This window comes from Eschrichtius robustus, chromosome 3 (assembly GCF_028021215.1).
Source record: "Eschrichtius robustus isolate mEscRob2 chromosome 3, mEscRob2.pri, whole genome shotgun sequence".
Taxonomy (NCBI): domain Eukaryota; kingdom Metazoa; phylum Chordata; class Mammalia; order Artiodactyla; family Eschrichtiidae; genus Eschrichtius; species Eschrichtius robustus.
The window spans coordinates 20,690,862-20,711,951 of record NC_090826.1 but is presented as its reverse complement, the minus strand read 5'-3'; the positions used below and the strand labels follow the sequence as shown (position 1 = coordinate 20,711,951).

Genomic DNA, 21,090 nt, shown 5'->3' with positions numbered 1-21,090 from the left:
CTTTCAGTTTAAAATTCAAACTTCATACCAAGTAATGCATAGTTCAGAAATTTTATGTACTCCAATTTTTTGTGCTTTTTCACCTTTTATAGTCCCCCGAACACATTTTAAATAAGGAAAAAATTACGATAGGAATATTCCAAAAGTTGTGGAAGTTCAATAAACTGAGGAGACTGAATGATCAATGATTTCAATATTCTAATACCTTTTTAAATTTTTTTTTAAACTTTTGACCAAAGATTCTAGTGCTTTATAAAGATTAATCTATATACAATGGTCTTAAAGTATTAACAACCTTAAAGGTTGTTAATGTTCTGTTTTAGGAAAACTTTCTTCCCTTACATTTGAACTATCTGCATTTACAGGAAAAAAAATTGGAGACAACCATATGAGGTTAAAATCAAACTGACTTCAAGAAGAATAATGGTTGGTTCTTGACACAGACCATACCAAGTGATTGTATAAAACTGATAACCTCTCTATTTGAAAGATATAACTTATGCCACAGTATTTTACCCATTTGCCGAACTGTGTAAGTATCATTTCCCACTTTAGAAAAAGGTGATCAACATTGAATACAACCATATCACTACCATTACTGTGTCAAATTAGACAAGAGAAAACAGCATTAGTGCCAAAATGAAAGAAATTCCAGTGATTAAACGAGAGACCATATTAGGGCAGGCAACGTGAGGGTAGAGCTCATTTGGTTTCTTCGACTTGATGCTGAGGCTTAGACAAAGTCTTGAAATAAAAAATATATCAATTACTATAGTTCATATACAGCAAAGTTTTCAGATACAGAAGAATCCTGTGTTCAGATCTGTATCAGATTGCAGATGCTCAGGTGCAGACATGTCCCAATGCAGTGGTTTAATTAGTTAATTGAATGCGTGGTTATCTAAAGAAGGTATGACTGAATCATCAATGTCCTTGCCAACCTGTACCACATGATCGCATGGCTAATTCAACTCCTGCAGCTTTAGGGCGCTGGAGAGCTCAAACATACTTCAGCAGCTTTGGATCACTTAATTTCACTTACGTTTAATCAGATAATTTTAGACTCTCTAAAATGATGCCTTAAAAAAAAAAAGCTGTATAATATTATAAAAATAAAAAACTTAGAATGATTTCATTAGAGGGAGGGACAGGGTAGGAGATGAGGGAAGGTTCTTTTATTTTTCATCACTGATTTCACCAGCAAATCTCAAAAACCCAAACCTACATCAAATAATTTAAACAGAAGTGGCATTTTTTTCATATGGAATGCAAAATGCACACATTCACATACTTACATATACATAAATATATACATTTATGTTTCCTTTACAAAGCTTCAAAGGTTGCATTACCAGCATGCAAACCTCTTCTTCCATGGAAATTCCTAATACTGACAAGGAATGTCTAAAATACTTAGAGACATATTTCCAGAAAACTGGACTTTCTTCTTTTCTTGGCTCTTAGAAAATTTTCCTTCCAAACTTCTACCAATGATCATTTAAAAAAATTTACACTCACATTGGTAATACATACTTAAAACATATTAACAAAATGGCCAGCTTGGACTTAAGAAAAATGAGGAAAAAAAAATCCCACAATAAAATCTAAACCCTTAAAAGGTGGAGTTTAGCTTTTTATATTCTTTTTCAGCCACATTATGTTGCATCACTGTTAAAACAGAAGCAGCATATTATCCAAGATATTTGCAAATAATATATGTGTCACGTTTCCCAGCTGCTATCTTTAAATGCAATTTGTACTAATCTGAGTTCTAGTTCAAAAGCATCTGGACGATCCTGAGGGTTTGCAGCCAGCATTTCCTTAATCAGTTGTTTCATTCGCCCATTCATAGACTTTTTCTTCACAGGAATGAGAAGTTCCATTTTGGGATTTTCCAGAAGTGCCTCCCCAACAGGCACAATCTCAGTTCCTTGTTTTACATAACTCCCCAAGAGTTCCTTCTTTGTCTCTGTGTCTATGAATGTGATCCTTTCCAGCATTGCCCAGATGATAATCCCCAGAGCAAAGATGTCAGCTTTTGCTGTGTAATGTCCCTCCCACACTTCAGGAGCCATGTAGAAATCTGTTCCACACGCTGTGGAAAGGAAACACTTGTTTACACTGACAGGTTCTTCTGGATTCTGCCCAAATGCTGAACAAACTTTACTTAGACCAAAATCAGCCACTTTCAGTGTGGGTTCCAAGTCACTGGTATCCAACCGGCTTTGAGAAATCAGGATGTTATCAGGCTTTAGATCTCGATGGATGATCTGGTTTTTATGCAAGAAAGCCAGGGCACTGCTCAGCTGAAGCATGAAGCTGGTGTTAGTCTTACGATTGGGTTTCCTGGACAACAGATACTCATTCATATCTCCTCCGTCACAAAAATCCATCACAAACCACAAGTAATAGGCGCTTCTGGGATCAAAGGCAATTTCTCCCTTTAGTGAAGTCTCTACAAGCTATAAGAAATAAAAAAACAGATTACAATCATCTGCACAGTTTATACAATTCAGCTATAGAGAAAGAGTTACTGATTAAGTTAGTCTCCAATGTTAAGTGGAAATTCCATGAATATTTTATTTGGTCAGTGCTTTCATATGTGCATTTTATTTTAAACTTTAGTACTTCAAACTGTCACTTTGTCCCTAACAAATACACACCAAATCTCCAAGTCAAGAGGTAAAAACTTATTTAAAAATAGCTTTATTCTGAAAAGTATCCAACTGGCTATACATTTTCTACATGTGTCAATGGAGATGAACTCTAACCGTCTAGTTAATAGCTTCCTGAAAAGATCAAAGTTTCAGCAGGTAGATTTGCCAGCTGGGGAATAAACATCAAATTAGGAAATTCTATTCCATGAAACTGCCTGAAATCTACTTATTGCGTATTGCACTTACACTATCAACATAATCTGTGAAACTGAGAGAAAATTATGAAGGAACAACCAGTTGTTACAGAAATAAAGTGCTCCTGTAGTCATTGATAAAACTAAAGACATCATTACTTCATAAACTTCTACAAGCAGAATGCAAATATGTTGGCTATCTCTATCAATAGATGGCTTCTAAAAACCAATTTATAAAAATCATACATGCATTTTGATATAAAAATTCAAATCTGAGTTTGTATATTTGTTTGATACAAGGTGAAAATCTAGAATAAACCACTGTTTTACTTATATCATTATCTAATTATAACTCTCCTACTACCTGAAATTCAAGATTAATTACTTCACTGAACATGAACTATCATTCTAAAATACAGTGCTTTGAAAGCATTTGTCCTATGGTGTCCTTTTCAGGCCCATGGGTTGAATAGAAACTCAGTAGGGAAGGTGAGGAGTTGCTGAAGATTGAGTGAACCACTAATTTTATGTTTAAATCTACTAGTATTTCCTTTTGTCTTTTTGGTGGGCAGAGGCAAAGAATGCCTCTCCATGCCATCTCCCCCAATGGCAAACAGCCATAATTGCAATGGTCTGCAGATGTCTTCTTTGCATACATTTTCCTTGTTCCATGTGTTTGCCACTGAGACAGAAAATGAAAAAACAGAAAGGTCCAGATCATACAATTATTTACCAGGTGCACTGTTACTAAATATGCTGAGATTAAAGATGAGCACCATCACTCTTCCTTCATTTCTTCTCTTCTTCTGTCTTCATTCTCAAAAGCAAACTTCCTAAATAGCTTTGAGCAATGCAGACTTCCAGAATTCAAATAATGGTTTAGAGTAAAGCCAGATAGTAGATATTTTAGGCTTGACAAACCACATAAGGTCTCTGTTCCATATTCTTCTTCCTTTTCTTTCTTTCTTCTTCTTTTTTTTAAAACAACTCTTAAAAAATGTAAAAACTATTTTTAGTATCCAGGCCATACAAAAACAGGCTGAGGGCTATAGTCTGAGGGCCCCTGGTTGAGAGCTACAGAAATACAGATCCCAGTCTGCTTACTGTCACGTGTAGAGGATGTTAGCCATTGGTTCTCTGCCTGAAGTCCTTTAACAGCTTCCCTGTTCTCTTAGGATATAGTCTAAGCTCTTTAACATGGGCTATGGGATCCTGTGTGCTCTGACCCTGGCTGATCTTTCTAGCCTCATCTAAAACAACTCTCCCTGTATACTGCAGTCTTAGTATTTTCTTTCAATTTTTAGAACGCTTCATGCTTTTTGCTTCTAGACATTTGTATGTACAGTTATTTCTGCCTGGGAAGTTTTCTCAGTCACTCACCTGGCTAACTCCTATTCACCCTGCAAGTTTCAGTTGAAACAGTTCTTAATTCCTGAACCCCAGGATTATGTCAGGTTCCCTACTCTATGTGCCTATATCATCTTGTACTTTTCATTCATGACACTCATCACAAGTATACATATTGGCCACTAAGTTCCTATGCATAAGATGTATCCTCTGTTATTTGTTTTACATTTCTTCTAGGTGAGGTTTTCAGCTATCAGGAACTGACTGAAATGATTCCAAATGAGAACAAGGAAGATATCTAGAAAAACATGGAGAAAAAAAAATTTATGTACAGAATGGTAAGACCATGTATAGAGACCCTGTGGTCCCACTATAGATTTGTTTGTCTTTACTACATGTAAATATTGGTTGTCTTTACTAGTGTAAATTTAGAGTAGGCACTTGCTAATGCGTTGATGAATGTCTGGTTAATGAAATAAATCCATAGAAAAGACAATTTTAATAGAGCTGCTTATTACTGAATACCTCCTATGTGCCAAGTATTGTATCTACATCACCTCTAATTTTGACAACTCCCATGGAAGGTAGACATTATTATTCCTTACATATGAAGATACAGTTGCTGGGAAAAGGTGGGTTACATATCCAAGGTCATACAGCTATCAAAAAGTGCCACAAGTCAAACACAGGTCTATTAGGCTTTAAAAAGATGAAATAAATTACTAAACAAGAAGGTACTTTAGACTAAAAAAAAAAATCACTGAATCAAGTCTGGAAGTACTTTACATCTTAAAGCCTTGAAAGATTAGCTGGTTAACGCCTAGTTACTATAACAGTTGCTTGATCTGGACTCAAGGATACCATCAGTACTTGCAAAAACATCATATGTTTAAATGTCTTTGCACTTGTAGTCTGATTACGCACTTTAGTCTCCAAAATTCAATGCTAAGTCCAGTAAGGTTCTATCCACTTTTAGGAGGGAATGTGGTAAGAATGTTTCTGATATTTTCTATCATTGCAACATACATAATAAGGACTTTTAGAAAAAAATACAATAAAACAAACAGAGGCTAAACAGTTGTGCTTTATATCCCTTATCTTAAGAGAGAAAACTTCAGGGCATAGCATGCTAAACTTGCAGTATAAATTAGGTTCTTAAGACTGATATTTGTTTACCATACAATGAAACTTGCAAGTTTCTGATTACACAGAATAATGCGTTTGTTTTCTTTGTTGCTCCTAGTCCAAAAGCTTTTGTTGTTTTAAAACAGACTTTTGTACCCTGATGGTAAATTCTGAATTTAGACACACTCATGGCAAGTTGTTTCCTATTCCAGGAATAACTGGACTTAAGAAATTTTGCTCTGGCCTTTAACTAGCTATGTCTTAAGTATCTTTTCTCTTCATCAAGTGTAGAGCTACTAGAGATTTTGACCTATGGCAGAAGGCAATCTTAAAAAAAAAAAAAAAAAAAAAGATTTTGTTTTCCTATATTAATGCTTTCCCCAGGTCTACAGAAGAGTAATTTGGAGGCAAAACAGTAATCTAGAGGTTAAAAGAGCACAAGTTTTAGCTGCTGGATACTCCTACGTTTAGCTCCCAATTCCTCCACTTACTATGTGATTCTGGATAAATTCATTATCTATTCTAAGCCTCAGTTTCTTCATTTGTAATGATGGTAATAATAGTACTTTCCTCATAGGATTGCTCTGAGCACAGAGCATGGAATGAGTAGGAACCCAAATGTTAGCTATCAGCACTGTTAATAACATTCAGGCGCTACGCCATATACTCCATGAAAATTCAATGGAATTGCATGGTTAAGACATTAAATAACCTTCTAAAACAGCAGAGGCTTATGTTCAAGCCAGTGATATATAAAGAAATGCCCAATTACCTATGGGTACTACTACTGGTTGTACAGTTTTTCCTTCTCTTCTGTATTCAGTTCCAAAAAAAAACTGATTTCAAATAAGTGAACTAATTAGACTCTAGTCTCGATCACTTCTCTAGTTCCTATGTTGCCCCATTCCTATGCAGATTGGCAAGTATCATGGCATAACAGGTGGCATATGTTATTTTTAGGTATTTGCATCACAGGTTTAAATAAAACTTTGTTTTAAAGCAAACGTCTACTCAGTTCTTGGCAGACCCCTATCTACTCCTAACTATATAAACACCTGCATTTAAAAGTAGAAGTTTGTCTGACTCTTTCATTCCTCTTATTGCTGACCAATGCTACTTTCAAATCATTTCTATTTCCCATTCAACCACACATACCTGTAAATAAAGGGAAGAATTAGAGCCGTGGGACATCTTTTGCACCATCCCATCCTTCTGTAGGATACATTCCTCCAAGTGAATCACATTTGGATGTTGGCTCTTGATACTGCTTAGTGCCCAGAACTCACGTAGGGCTAGTTCAACATTTTCAGGTGCATGGCATCGAATTTTCTTCACTGCCACCCGTGCAGAGGTCTTTCTGATGACTGCTTCATATACAACACCGTAACTACCTCGGCCTACCTCCCGTATTAGATCGTACTTTGGCTGGCTACTCACCATCTTCAAGGTCAAGGTTTCTGGAAAAATCAACAAAGTGCTCTGTTGAAATTAAGTCTGCCTACTGGCTTGCATTTCTTCTTATGCACGATTTAGTTATCATCTGTCTCACTGTTTGCAGTGCTTGAACGATATTTGCTATACATTAGGCAAATCTAAATATCTTAATAATAGTAAACCAGGTAACACTAATGTAGTACTTACCATGTATCAGGAACTGTTCCAAGCAGTTTATAATATTAAGTTCATTTAATCCTCACAACAGCATTATGAGGTAGATACTATTATGATCATTTTATAGATGAGGAAACTAAAGCACAGAGTTTAAGCAACATGCCCAAGGTCAAACAGCTAGTAACTGGTGGACCTGAGATTTGAAACCAGGCCATCTGGCTCTGACAGCCTTCGTTTTAACCACTACACTATACTGCCTCTTACATGTACTGCTTCAAAACATCACTGCTAAAAATAAACCAAAAAATTCAGCATTTATTTACTGATTGTGAAAAAACAAACAAAACTCCAGCTTCTCCTGAAAACTGACACACACACATAAAAGGTCATAAAAATGGCAAAACCAAAAACCAACCCTCACAGTTAGAAATACAAAAACCTGGCTTATGCTTAGGGACTGAAAGTGAACAAGATCACATATAGAAGTGAAAATGTGCAGTTGTTTTTATTATTTAAAAGTAAATGGTCAAATTGTATATGTTCTTATTTTAACTTTGTTTGTTATTTCCTTATTTCTTGCAAAATAAATGAAAATACAGTTTGTGGAGAAAAATGTTTCTTTAAAGATTAAGTTACTTAGAATACGGTTAAATTTTGTTGTTGTTTTAGCAATAGTTATTTAGATCTAGGTCATTTTTGCCAATGAAAACTGTCCTGCATATTAAGGGGTTCTCTGAGGGAGTTCTTTGGAATTCAATTTGATAAATCATTTAAAGGCAGGAGCAAAGGCCCTACACGGAAACGCTCACGTGTTGAATCAAGAAAGTCTAAAGTGTGCCTCCCCATTCCGAAGAATGTCAAGATTCTGAAGAGCTTCAGGAACAAATTCTCATTTGTACAACGCCAGCATGGGCAAGAAAAGTAACCTGAGACTGAACAATTTTTATATTGTACAGTTTAGGGGAACAAAAAGCTACCGACCCTAGAGCCTGTGAAATTGGGACTGGCTACTCTAAGTCCATAGGATAGATTTAATAAAGAAAATGAAAGCTTCTGAGATTGCTTCTTAGTCCCACTTCCTCTTAACTGGACACCCACTCTTCAAATTCCTGCAGTATTTCCTAGGGTCTGATTTCCTGCCACAGAATCCTCTGCCCCAGCTACACAGTGGACATTCCTGTTCTCCGTGGATCGCCAACTCCTATCCATCTCAAAGTGGCTCGTGCCTTTGAAGCTGTCCCATATCGCCATACGAGAGAGCCCCTGAATAAGGGGGAGGGAGGGTGTTTATGCAATCCTTGAGATCCTGGGTCAAAACACAGCACGGTGATGCATCCCGCGCGAACCTCGGGGACTTGGGACGGCATCCCCCGGGCCCCCGCGCCTGCCGGGCGCACCCAGCGCTCGGTCTCGGGCCGGCCAGGCCGTACACCTGCTGGGGCCCGGGAAGGGCCAGTCCTAGGCAGAGGTGTTGCCCGACGCGGCGGCTGAGGGCCCCGCTCATTGGCCAAGAATCAGGCCCTCCCCCTCCCCGGCTACTTCCAGATGAAACCCGGAGGGGATCCTGCCGGGGCCCTTCACCCCGAGGAGCCAGTCCTGCAGCTGCCCGACTCCTCGGGGCCAGCGACTGAGGCCTGGGGCCTGGGGAGGCGGCCACGGGCAGAAGAGGAGGCCGCTGCTGGGGCCGGAGGCCTGAGGCGCGCGGGGCCTTCCCCGGGATGCCTCCGCTGACAGCTCTGTGACAGGCCTCCTGGGGCGGGAGGCACGTGCAGGGCCCTCGGCTCTGCAGCAAAGCCTCTCTGCCACGCCGAGGGGCCAGATTTACCTCAGGTTAGCCGCCGCCGCTTCTCCCTCTCACGGGCTCTGCAGGCCGCCATTATCAGGCAACTCGCGCCTCCGCCGCCGCGGCCTCCAGTCAGAGGCCAGCGCGCGCCCCCGTGGTGCGCGCGGACACACCCCCTTACGCCGCGAGACCCCGCCCCCCTCCGGCTCTCCGTAGCGTGAGCAGGACACCAAGCGCCGGTCCTACTGGGCGCGTGCCCGGCGCTCCGCTGGCCTGCTCCCGGCTCCCGTGGCTTTCCCGAGCCGGGAGTCGCGGAAGGGGCGCGCGCTCCGGAACGCACCACTCGTGCCCCTCCCCGCAGGGGTGGCTGGGATCGGGGAAGCCCACTCCACGCCCAGGGCTTGGTCGCCTTCCAGCCGCAGCGGGCGTCCACGGCCCGCGGCCCCGGAGTGGTCCCCCGCAGCAGGTCCGGGCCGGGGGCGGTGCGCGCGCCTGGAGCGCCTCCCCTCCCCCGCTCCGCCCCCATTTCCGACCTACCGAGCTGCGAGCAGGTGTGCGGGGTCGCTGGGGTGGAACGCCTGGTGCATCTTCCTCCGCGCGGGCCTGGGATGCCTGCGGTAAGCGGGCCTCTTCCGCGGACCCGCGTGGAGGCGCAGCCCGAGCTGGGAGGCCTGGCGCCCGCCCCGCCTGGTGGGAGGCTGCACCTTTTGTCAGAGTCACTGAGCCATGTTTGCAGGCGGTGCAGTTGCCGAGGCGGCAGCAGCGGCGGCGGCGGCGCGGGGCTGGGTGCGATCATCTAGGAAGACGCCGTCCCCTGCCCCGCTGGCGCGGTGGTATCTCCCTTAAAGAAGCCGGCGCCTCGTTGTTCCGGGGCTCGGCAGCCGCGAGTCGGAGGCGCCCTGCCCCCGGCGGGGAGGAAGGGGCCGCGGCGCCGGAGCTTGGCTCCTGCAGCGCGCGCACGCCCTGCCTGGCGGCGACACCTTCGAGCTCCTCGTGGAGAGTTGGGATGCCCCCCGCTTGTGCAGCTAGCGACGGAGGTCCGGGCCGGCTGGGGCCGGGATTGACAGCGAGGACAGCCGTTTTCGGGGCCCGACGGTCAGCCTGAGGCGCTGGGGCACCCCACAGCCGTCAGCCAGATCCAGGCCCGCGTTCGCCTGACAGCAGCCCGGGACTGTCAGTTGCTCAGAGACCCGGACCAATCGGTCATTCAGTTAGTTTCACAGATCAGTAAGCAACCGCCAGAAACGTCCATTCCTTCTTCGCCGATTTAATCTGCACCTACTATTTGTCAATAAAGGGATTGTTCCTCTTTCCAGTGCTGTATAAGGCACAATGTGCAAGGAATCTCTTGTTACTGCTCTCAAGGATCAACCAATTACCCGTTCTATTTTCTGTTCTCCATTTATGGACCTTCTCCCGAGAGTCTGGGACTGGGTTAAGTCTTTAAATGATCTCTCCTAATCCTAACCAAACCCTACGAGGGCAGGGTTTATTACTAACCCTGTTTTTACAGGTAAGGAAGCAGACCTCTGCCTTATTTGACGGAAAGGTGTCTGTTTTGGGGTGGGGGCACCTGCCTTGAATACCCACTCCCCTGGTGTAAACCCTCCTACACCCCCACCCCCCAAAAAAAACAAAACCCTGCTCGGTAATCTGTTCAGACTTGTCCTGAGTGCAGTGTACCAGTCTTCAGCTGTCAGCTGGGAATACTGATGTATTCTAAGGCTTGGTTTCTGCCGTTGAGAACAGAGGGAAAGTAGAGGGCTCTGTGTAGACAGCTACCTACCTGTGTGTAACTGATCAGAATCTGGGGAGGGGTATTTCTTTGGTCAAAGGAGCCTTTTCTTTTTGTTTGTCTCTTTGTCTCAGTCATTAAATATAGGAATCCCTCCTCTCAAGATGGTTGCAGAACTTGAAATCCACTCCCATAACTCCAAAGTTATGGAACTGGCTCTAAAGTCTGTGAGGTAGATGTTTAAATAATTTGGGGTGTCCTCTTTAGGAAAAAGATTACAAAATGGACCTGTGCATACATTGCTGGGGCCTTGGAGAGGGTCTCTGTGAGGGACTCTGAAGCTTAAGCTTCAGAATAAATCTGCCCTGAAGATTACATTATATTATTATATTTGCCCATAAGCCTTTTACTAGGCTGAGAGTTCCTGGGGACAGGAACCTTGTCTTTGATTCATTTCTGCATCCTCCTTTATCTGATATCATACCAAAATACTCCTGAGGATAGCATTGTCATACATTGCTGATGGGAAGGCAAAATGATGTAACTCTAACTAAGGTAATTTGGCAATCTATAGCCACATTACATATGTATTTACTCTTTCACCCAGTAAACCTAGGTCAAGGCTAAACTTGCAAGAATCTATCCTAGTGATATATTGGCAAAATACAAAAAGCTCTGTGCACAAGGCTATTCATTATGGCATTATTTTTATAGCAAAAGATTGGAAACTGCTTGTGTCAGTTAAGAACTAGCTGAATAAATTATAGTACAAACACAGGATGGAGTGCTATGCAGCTGTAAAAAGATATGTGGAAGAGTTCTTTTTTTTTTTTTTAATCAATTAATTTATTTATGGCCGCGTTGGGTCTTTGTTGCCGTGCGCGGGCCTTCTCTAGTTGCGGCGAGTAGGAGCTACTCTTCGATGCGGTGCTCAGGCTTCTCATTGCGGTGGCTTCTCGGCACGGAGCACAGGCTCTAGGCATGCGGTCCTCAGCAGCTGTGGCTCGCAGGCTCTAGAGCGCAGGCTCAGTAGTTGTGGTGCACGGGCTTAGCTGCTCCGCGGCATGTGGGATCTTCCTGGACCAGGGCTCAAACCCGTTCTCCTGCATTGGCAGGCGGACTCCCAACCACTGTGCCACCAGGGAAGCCCCGAAGAGTTCTTATATATACTGATAAACAGAAACTAATATGTAGTGATGCCCATATACGTTAAGGGAAATAAGATGCATAGTAGCGTTTATAGTATGCTATCTTCTGTGTAAGTGGGAAGATATAAATATACATTAATTGCTTATATTTAAAAGTTAAACAATAGAAAACTAAACTCAATCTTGTAAAAATTGTTTGCTATGTGGGATGGAGTGGGTAGGGATGGAAATGAGACTTCTGTGAGTATACATTATTATATAGTTACTATTTTGGAACTTTGTAAATGTTGCATATTTATAAAACAGTTCAATAAAAAGAATAAAGCACTCCATAAAAATTAAAAACAAATGGAGGGACTTCCCTCGTGGCGCAGTGGTTAAGAATCCACCTAACCAATGCAGGGGACATGGGTTTGATCCCTGGTCTGGGAGGATCCCACATGCTGCGGAGCAACTAACCCCGTGTGCGCAGCTCCTGAGCCTGTGCTCTAGAGCCCACGAGCCACAACCGCTGAGACCCGTGCATCTGGAGCCCGTGCTCCACAAAGGGAGAAGCCACCACAATGAGAGAGGCCCACACACGGCGGTGAAGAGTGGCCCCTGCTCGCTGCGGCTTGAGAGGGCCTGCATGCAGCAACGAAGACCCAAACGCAGCCAAAAATAGATAAATAAATAAATTTTAAAAACAAAAAACAAATGGAAACAAATGAAGTGTTATAACTACACAAGGAAAATAATTTCAAGTGGCTTTATAAGTATTTTGACTGTACCTCCCTAATAGGATATAATCCAAGGATGAACTAGAATTGCATAGAAATATTAAATTGCATTTGTTAGCCTTATTATTAGTAATAATATTGCTATTCTGAAGCTATGATAGTTATATTTTTGGATAAAGCAAAGTAATTGTGTCAGTGGCAGTAGGAATCAAGATTTTCAACATATGAGAAAAAGAGTTGCAAGTATTAAAGAAGCCTAGGATGAACTTAGATCTGAGTTACATAGCAGAATGAATGAAATATGTATCTTTTTCTCTCAAAAATGTATTTTCTAGCTCTGCTGAAAAGGCCTAGAAGCAAAGACCAACCCAGTAGTAATGAACACCCCTAGTGCACAGATTTGGTCTCTAAACACCATTTTCCAGTTTAAAAATCAATTAAAAATTAAACAAAGAAAGTCAAGGCTCCTTTGATAAATGGCTGGTTCCAGATCTGAAGCAGGAAAGATGAGGTTGGGTTGTCTTATGCCTGAAGGCCAGGAAGCTATCAAAGACTATTAGGATCATGTAAAAATGACCGAGGAACCAGTACAAAGGGGCCCTACTGGCCAAAGATGGAACAATTTGAGCATTAAAAGAAAGATAATGACTTCAATAGATTGCAACACAAAATACATAGAAATAATGATATGTAAGGAAAACAACACATTTTTATCAATGGAGTTTTACAGGAAATCAACTAATTACTACAAACATTGATAAATAGAAGAAAATAAAAAATTTTTTGCTCTTTCCTAGATGAGTAATATTGCAGGTAACCAAATAGTAGATAAGAAAAAGTTATTTTTTATAGAAGGATCCAATTAATAGATGCAGGAGAAATGATAGGTTTAGAAAAGCACGATTTTGCAAAACCTAATGAAATAATGTCTTGGCAACAATCATGAAATGATGCTGAAACAACTGGATGAAAAATTGTTGGGAAAATTTGTAATGGAGACCTTAGGCTGACACTGCCTGAACCCACTGACCAACCTTAAAATCATTAAGAGGGGGATACAGTGCTCTCCATGGAATATTTTTGCCTGGGGAAAAAAAAAAAAAAACCTAATCAAGCCAAGATCTAATAACCAGTTTACCAGAAATATGGGGCATAGGCAAACACCACAGTCAGCCAAACTCAAAATGTGGGACATTCTACAGGACAAGTGGCCTGGTTTCTGCAACAAATTCATGGCATGAAAATTAAAAAGGAGAGTAGAATGTTAAATCATAAAACTCAACACACTTACCAAATGCAAAAACATTACTTGGATCCTCATTCAAGTGAGCTAACTGCCAAAAGACATCTTTGGTGCAATCAGGGAAATTTGAATGTGAACTAATTGATTAAGGAATTATTTGTTCTTTTTTGTTAGGTGTGATAACGACATAGTGCCTGTGGTAATAAAAGCCTTTTTCAGTTAGAAATGCACAGTGATGTATTCTGGATAAAATGAAATGAGGTTAAGGATTTTTTTTTTTTTTTAAGACAATCAGATGTTTTTATTTATTTATTTATTTATGGCTGTGTTGGGTCTTTGTTTCTGTGCGAGGGCTTTCTCTAGTTAGTTGTGGCAAGCAGGGGCCACTCTTCATCGCGGTGCGCGGGCCTCTCAGTATCGCAGCCTCTCTCGCTGCGGAGCACAGGCTCCAGGCGCGCAGGCTCAGTAATTGTGGCTCACGGGCCCAGTTGCTCCGCGGCATGTGGGATCTTCCCAGACCAGGGCTCGAACCCGTGTCCCCTTAATTGGCAGGCAGATTCTCAACCACTGCGCCACCAGGAAAGCCCAAGGATATGTTTTAAAATACTCTGCAAGCAGCATAGCAAACAAAAAGAGGGAGGAAGACTGACAAAATATTGTTAGTTGTTGAACCCTGGGTACATGGGGTTCATTATGCTATTCTACTTTTTGTGTATGTTTGAATTTTTCCATAATATAAAGTTAGACAACCATGCTCAAAAAATTGAAATGTCTTGGATAGGTGGGAACTTGGCTGTAGCGATCCTGACCCCTGGTGGCAGATTCTATTGGTGCAGCTGCTGCCTGCACCTTAGGGCAGGTCTGAATTCCCAGACTTGCCTAGAGCCCTACGAAGCGGGTAATATTAGTATACTATTTTACAGTTGAGGAAACTGAGACTCAGAGGGACTAATAAGTCACTGGTGGAGCCAAGGGTCCAAAGTCCCATAAATTTCTATGTTTCCGGACCTTGCTTTTCCTATCTTAACCAAGGGATCACATGGGAAGAGGCAAGCGGAGATGCCCTTGATTAGAACAGGTCCACAGGAAGCAGATCATCAGGGAGCAATTTCACCTGTAAACTACAGATAAATATAAATAAGTAATATAAATGTAAATACATAATAGATATTCATATTACCTCCAGTGCCAGGCATTGTACAAAGTGCTGTTTATACATTATCTCCTTTACTCTGCACAGTTATCCTGTGAGGCATACAATTACTACTCCCCTTTTACAACTGAGGAAACAGAGGTTCTAAGAGGTGAGAGGAGGGAATTCCCTGGTGGTCCAGTGGTTAGGACTTGGCACTCTCACTGCTGGGACTGGGGTTCCATCCCTGTTCAGGGAACTAAGATCCCACAAACCACACAGAGTGGCCAAAAAGAAAGAAAGAAAGAGGTGAGAGGACTTGTCCTAAGTCACACAGCTAGGAAATGTCTGAATTGGGACTTGAACCCAGGTCTGACTATAATTCCTGTGTGTTTTTTGTTTTTTTTTAAATTGTATTTATTTATTTATTTTTGGCTGTGTTGGGTCTTCGTTTCTGTGCGAGGGCTTTCTCTAGTTGTGGCAAGTGGGGGCCACTCTTCATCGCGGTGCGCGGGCCTCTCACTATCGCGGCCTCTCTTGTTGTGGAGCACAGGCTCCAGACGCGCAGGCTCAGTAGTTGTGGCTCACGGGCCTAGTTGCTCTGCGGCATGTGGGATCTTCCCAGACCAGGGCTCGAACCCGTGTCCCCTGCATTAGCAGGCAGATTCTCAACCACTGCGCCACCAGGGAAGCCCTCCTATGTGTTTTTTAAATTATTTTTTTGAGATACAGTTTACATACACTGAAATTCTCACAATTTAATGCTTGCGTTTATAACCTCTAGTAACTATTGTACACTGCTTGTCTCACTTTAGCATGAATGCAAATATTAATTTTTTCCTGAATATTTTATTAATTTTCTCTAAGTAGGAATGGGAGCCAAGAAAGAGAAGAAAACGGTCAAAAAGGGGAAGGGGGGCAAGTAAGGTCAAAGTTCACAGTTCTGCCTAGAACTGACCATCCCTCTGACGATTTTCTTTTCTTGTACAAAGGGTTGGCTCCTTATATTTTTATCTCCTCTCTTCTTTTAGAAGAATCTCCATCATTCCCTCTCAGCCACTTAAACGTAATGTCAGTGCTTCTCAGATGGGGTGATTTGCCCTTTGGGGGACATTTGGTGATGTCTGGAGATATTTTTGGTTATCACAGCTGGGAGGGTAGGTGCTGCAGGCATCCAGTAGGAGAGACCAAGAATGTTGCTAAACATGCTACAATGCATAGAACAGTCCCCAGCAGCAAAGAATTATCCTGCTCAAAATGTCAATAGTGTGGAAATTGAGAAACCGTGGTCTAAGTAACAACAGTAGACTTGCTATGCATGCACTTCCAAGGCAAGTCTCTTGGTCCCCTTTCCCATTAGATTGCTGGCCCTAAATTCGTCCCCTGTAGAAATTCTGGAGGCATCATTGATGATTTGCCAGAGACTTAGTACCCTTTAAAGTCATCTCACCCTAGGCCAACCACAAGGTGTTATCAAAATGCTACCAAAATTTTTAAAATTTATTTATTTATTTATTTGGCTGCGTCAGGTCTTAGTTGCGGCACTCGGAATCTTTTAGTTACAGCATTTGGGATCTCTTAGCTGTGGCATGCAGGCTTTTAGTTGCGGCATGTGGGATCTAGTTCCCTGACCAGGAATTGAACCTGGGCACCCTGCCCTGGGAGTGTGGGGTCTCAACCGCTGGACCACCAGGGAAGTCCCGCTATCAAATTATTAAGGATGGCTAACTAACCAGGCCTACCAGTGACTGTTTTGGGGGAGAAGCTCCTATCTTGCCATAGCAGGGAGAATCCCCATCAGTATTCCTTCCTCTCTCCTTCCCCACCTGGGGGAGCCCCAGCCCCATCTCTGCAGGGGGAGGCTGATGCAGAAACTCCTTCGGCACCAACATGCTGTGTAACCTTGAACAAGTCTCCTCCCTGCTCTGGGCCTCAGTTTCCCCATCTGCAAGATGAAGGGTCTGACCAGCTCATCGCTAAGGATCCCTCTAGCTCTGACACTCGGATTCTTCAATCCTACACCTCCACTATGCTTGTACCAAGAAGACTGAAATGGTCATTTCTTTTTTTTTTTGGCCATGCTGCGTGGCTTGTGGGATCTTAGTTCCTTGACCAGGGATCGAACCTGGGCCCTCGGCGGTAAAAGCTCAGAGTCCTAACAACTGGGAATTCCAGGACTGCCAGGGAATTCCCTGAAATGGTCACTTCTGATCCAGCCCCCGGACAAGTGATTTAGGGGCCCAAGAAGGTCATGTGCCAGATACAAGCTGTTTTGTCTTTGGATGGGTCCTAGTTGTCTCCTTGGTGAGGAATGAGAACAGCTGGAGCATCTGGTAATTAAGACCAAACTCCATATCCCCTGCCCTTGGTGCCAAGAGCTGCTGTTGGGGGTTGTCCCTATCTGAGAATCACGGTGGATGAGGAGTTGAGGGCTGCAAGATAAGGTCCCAAGAGCATCCCAAACTGTGGATTCATTCACCTTCTCAGCAGGTACTGAGATGATGAAACTTGGGCTGCTTCTGACCCTTCTGGATGCTTCATGTTATAAGGGCAGAAACCCAACTCAAACTGACTTAAAAGGAATGATTGGCACGCTTACCCAAGAAGAATGGAGGTGGGAGGGCTAGCTTCAGGGAAGGTTTGATTCAGCTGCTCACATATCACCAAAGATCCTTCAGTGATGCTGACTTCATCTTAATGCTGGCTCTTCTCATGGCCCCAGGTGGTCAGCAGTGCTCCTAGGGATTCAGCCATAGGAGTTCACATCCCACAGGAACAAGAAAGTCAATTCCAATCTCTGTTCCTCAGACCACAGTGCAAGAACTGGTGGGCTCATCTAGGGTTGTGGGCTCTTCTTTGACCACACTCTGTGCCTTGGAGGATGGAACTTACTGGCTTAAGTCCAGAGGCTAGAGGGGCAGCCAGCAAATGTCACTACACATACCCTTACCGAGGAGTCAGCTAGTACCTGGCACATGGTGGGCACTTTATTCATTAAGTCAACAGCTATTTAGTGAGTACCTACTATGTGCAAGAAATTATTCTAGGTGCTGGTAAAAAGCAGTGAACAAGAAGGCAAGGCCCCTGTCCTCATGGTCCTCAAAGTCTAGTAGGGGAGACGGAAACACCTAAATGAGCAAAGACAGTACAATGTGATTAGTTCCAGAAGGGGGTTACATGAGCCCAGAGGAGGGGACCCTAAGCTGTTCTGATATGAAGGGGCCTGGGAGATCAGGGAAGCCTTTTGACAGGACGTAGCATTGAAATTGAGACTTGAGGGTCCAAGTGAGACACTTTGACACTCCTACAAGCTGACATTCTTTAAATAGTTGGTCAACAGTTATTTAGAGCAGGGGCTGTGCAGTGTTTGGGGAAAAGGGAGAGAAGGAAGCCCCAGGTAACCGCACTTAGCTTCTTGATGGTCCTGAGCCATTGGGCCCTGGACAAAACCTGTAGACCCCACATAGCAAAACAAAGAAGGCCTGCTGCTCAGTGTAGCACGGAACGTTGCTTAGGCTCTCCCCTTACCTCCCAACCCCGAAGCCTTACCCACATCCTCCTTGCAACAGTATACAGAGCTCTCCCTGAGATGAGTGCTAGTAAATATGATGTTCTCCAGCATGTATTGCGCCTAAGAGCTAGGCCCTGTGCCAGGCACTGGGCACGTGGCCAGTAACAAACGCACACAGGGCCTGCTCTCCCAGAGCACACCTACCTTTTTTTTCTTTAATTAATTAATTAGTTAATTAGGTTGTGCCCGGTCTTAGTTGCGGCAGGCGGGATCCGTTGCGGCATGCATGTGAGATCTAGTTCTCTGACCAGGGATGGAACCTGGGCCCCCTGCACTGGGAGCGCAGAGTCTTAATCACTGCGCCACCAGGGAAGTCCCTCACCTACCTTTTTATTTACTTCCATGAGGGATGGTGGAAAGAGACACATAAATACACAGCTGTGAAAAATGCTATGAAGGAGAAACCCTAAAGGCCACAAGATTAGTTAACGGCATGGAGTGGTGGTAGGATGGATTGTTTGAGTCATGGAAGACCTCTCCGCGTGAGACATTTATGCTAAGAAGTGACTGATGAGTAGCAATTGGCTAAGTGAGCAGTGGAGGGAAGAGCACCGTGGGCGGAGGGAATATATGTGTCCGGCAGCTCTACCAAGAACTGAGGTGGAAGATTAAATCATGATTTGGGGGAAGCAATGGAGGGAGGAAGGTATGAGGAAGCTCCATTGTGCCTATAGTTACAAGCCTTGTCTCCAGTCCAACTTTATCAGTAATAAAGCCCATATCTTTTTTTTTTTTGGTCATGCTGTGTGGCATGCAGGATCCAAGTTCCCTGACTAGGGATTGAACCCGTGCCCCCTGCAGAGTTCTAACCACTGGACAGCCTGGGGAGTCCCAAGCCCATATCTTTTTTTTTTTTTTTTAATTCTTGGTTTTTTTCGGCACGTACTTTAAATTTATTTATTTATTTATTTATTTTTGGGTGTGTGTTGGGTCTTCGTTTCTGTGCGAGGGCTTTCTCTAGTTGCGGCAAGCGGGGGCCACTCTTCATCGTGGTGCGTGGGCCTCTCACTGTCGGGGCCTCTCCTGTTGCGGAGCACAGGCTACAGACGCGCAGGCTCAGTAGTTGTGGCTCACGGGCCCATTTGCTGTGCGGCATGTGGGATCTTCCCAGACCAGGGCTCAAACCCGTGTCTCCTGCATTGGCAGACAGATTCTCAACCACTGCACCACCAGGGAAGCCCCCAAGCCCATATCTTTATCTCTCCATCTTCCTTTCCCATTTCCTAACAGGTCCAGGTCCCAGTTGAAAGGGGAAGAGGTGTGATGATCAGCCTCCAAACACCAATACAAGACGGGGGCCACATTCTGTAGGGTCTTGTAGACCATGTGACCGATTTTGAGATAAAAGTAATGGGTCATTGAAGTGTTTTTTAAATTGTGGTAAAATATGCATAACATAAAATTAATCATTTTAAGGGTACAGTTCAGTGACATTAAGTACATTCACACTGTTGTGCAACCATCACCACTATCCATCTCCAGAACTTTTTCATTTTCCCAAACTGAAACTCTGTACCCATTAAACAATAACTCTCCATTCCCTCTTCCCCTCAGCCCCTGGCAATCACTATTTTACTGTCCCTAAGAATTTTACTACTATAGGTAACTCATATAAACATTATGTATATAATATATAACAATATTTGTCCTTTTTTGTCTGGCTTATTTCACTTAGCATAATGTGTTCAATTCATGTAGCATGTCAGAATTTCTTCATTTTTAAAGCTGAATAATCTTCCATTGTATGTATATATTACACTTTTTAATCCACTCATCCATTGATTTTTGTTTATTCATCCTTCCATCACCAAAGTGTTTTAAGTACACTTTGATCAGATTTCCAGTTTAAAAGATCACTTAGCTGTCAGGTGGAGATTTGATCAAGGGTGAGTGAGAGGGATGTGAAGGAGGTCAGTTGCAAAAGTCTCGGCTGCTGTGGGTCAGGCTGTGATCAGGGAGATGGGGAGAAGTAGATTTAAGGGCAAGTGGGAGACTGCGCAGGATCTGGGCTTTTCAGGTTTAGCGTGGGAAGGACAAATTGTCAAGGAATGCTAGATTGAACTCAGTTTTCCTTAAGGACTCGGAGCTGAGGGGGTCCATTGGGCTGAAGATAAGTTGCCCTCTCTTGACATCTCAAGCTTCCTCTCACCAGCTCTGCTTTCTGGGGAACCCAGATTGAACCACCAAGAAACATTCTCATTATAATTTGGCTTTCCCTGTGGCCTTCTAACTGAGAGAGGACACACCAGTCTTCTGGTATGTACATTCTTGTTAAATTTATCTTTGTAAATTCTTAGATTGTTACCTGCTTTAATGATTGAATCAGACTCTGTTGCTTGGTTATTGTCAATCCATCGATGAAAGATGAATCTCCTCCTGGAGGGCTGCAGGAAGTCAGTTTTGACATTGTAAAGCTGAGTCCCAAACTCAGGACCAAGGGAGATCCTGCCTTGTGAGTCTTTCTCCTGCCAGTCAGATTTCTCATGGAGACACCCTTCTGTACCACTGTATTATATGCTGAGGGTTCTAGCTAAATTCTAGGTGAGTCTAGCTAAGAAGGCAGGTGATCAAGAGGGACTGTAGTTATGCCATGTGCCCACAGCTTGCCCCTTCCACTGCTGGTGGAGCTGTAAACTTTTTTTTTTTTTTTAATTATTATTTATTTATTTTATTTTTGGCTGTGTTAGGTCTTCATTTCTGTGCGAGGGCTTTCTCTAGTTGCGGTGAGCGGGGGCCACTCTTCATCGCGGTGCGCGGGCCTCCCACTGTCGCGGCCTCTCTTGTCGCGGAGCACAAGCTCCAGACGCGCAGGCTCAGTAGTTGTG

The 21,090-nt window shown here is 43.3% G+C and overlaps 1 protein-coding gene across 2 annotated transcripts; it reads right to left on the bottom strand.

Annotated features, from left to right (window-relative positions):
* Nucleotides 1–281: 281 nt before the first annotated feature.
* On the bottom strand, nt 282–9,446 carry PDIK1L (PDLIM1 interacting kinase 1 like). Of its 2 annotated transcripts, none has more exons than XM_068539205.1 (3): nt 9,255–9,446; nt 6,479–6,780; nt 282–2,462 (listed from the first exon to the last, which is right to left on the bottom strand). In XM_068539205.1, the coding sequence occupies exons 2-3, from the start codon at nt 6,761–6,763 to the stop codon at nt 1,722–1,724; spliced, it is 1,026 nt and encodes a 341-aa protein (XP_068395306.1). In that variant the 5' UTR covers nt 6,764–6,780; nt 9,255–9,446; the 3' UTR covers nt 282–1,721. The 2 variants fall into 2 exon arrangements, with proteins under 2 accessions (XP_068395306.1, XP_068395305.1); XM_068539204.1 differs by lacking the exon at nt 9,255–9,446 and adding an exon at nt 8,760–8,843.
* Nucleotides 9,447–21,090: the final 11,644 nt, after the last annotated feature.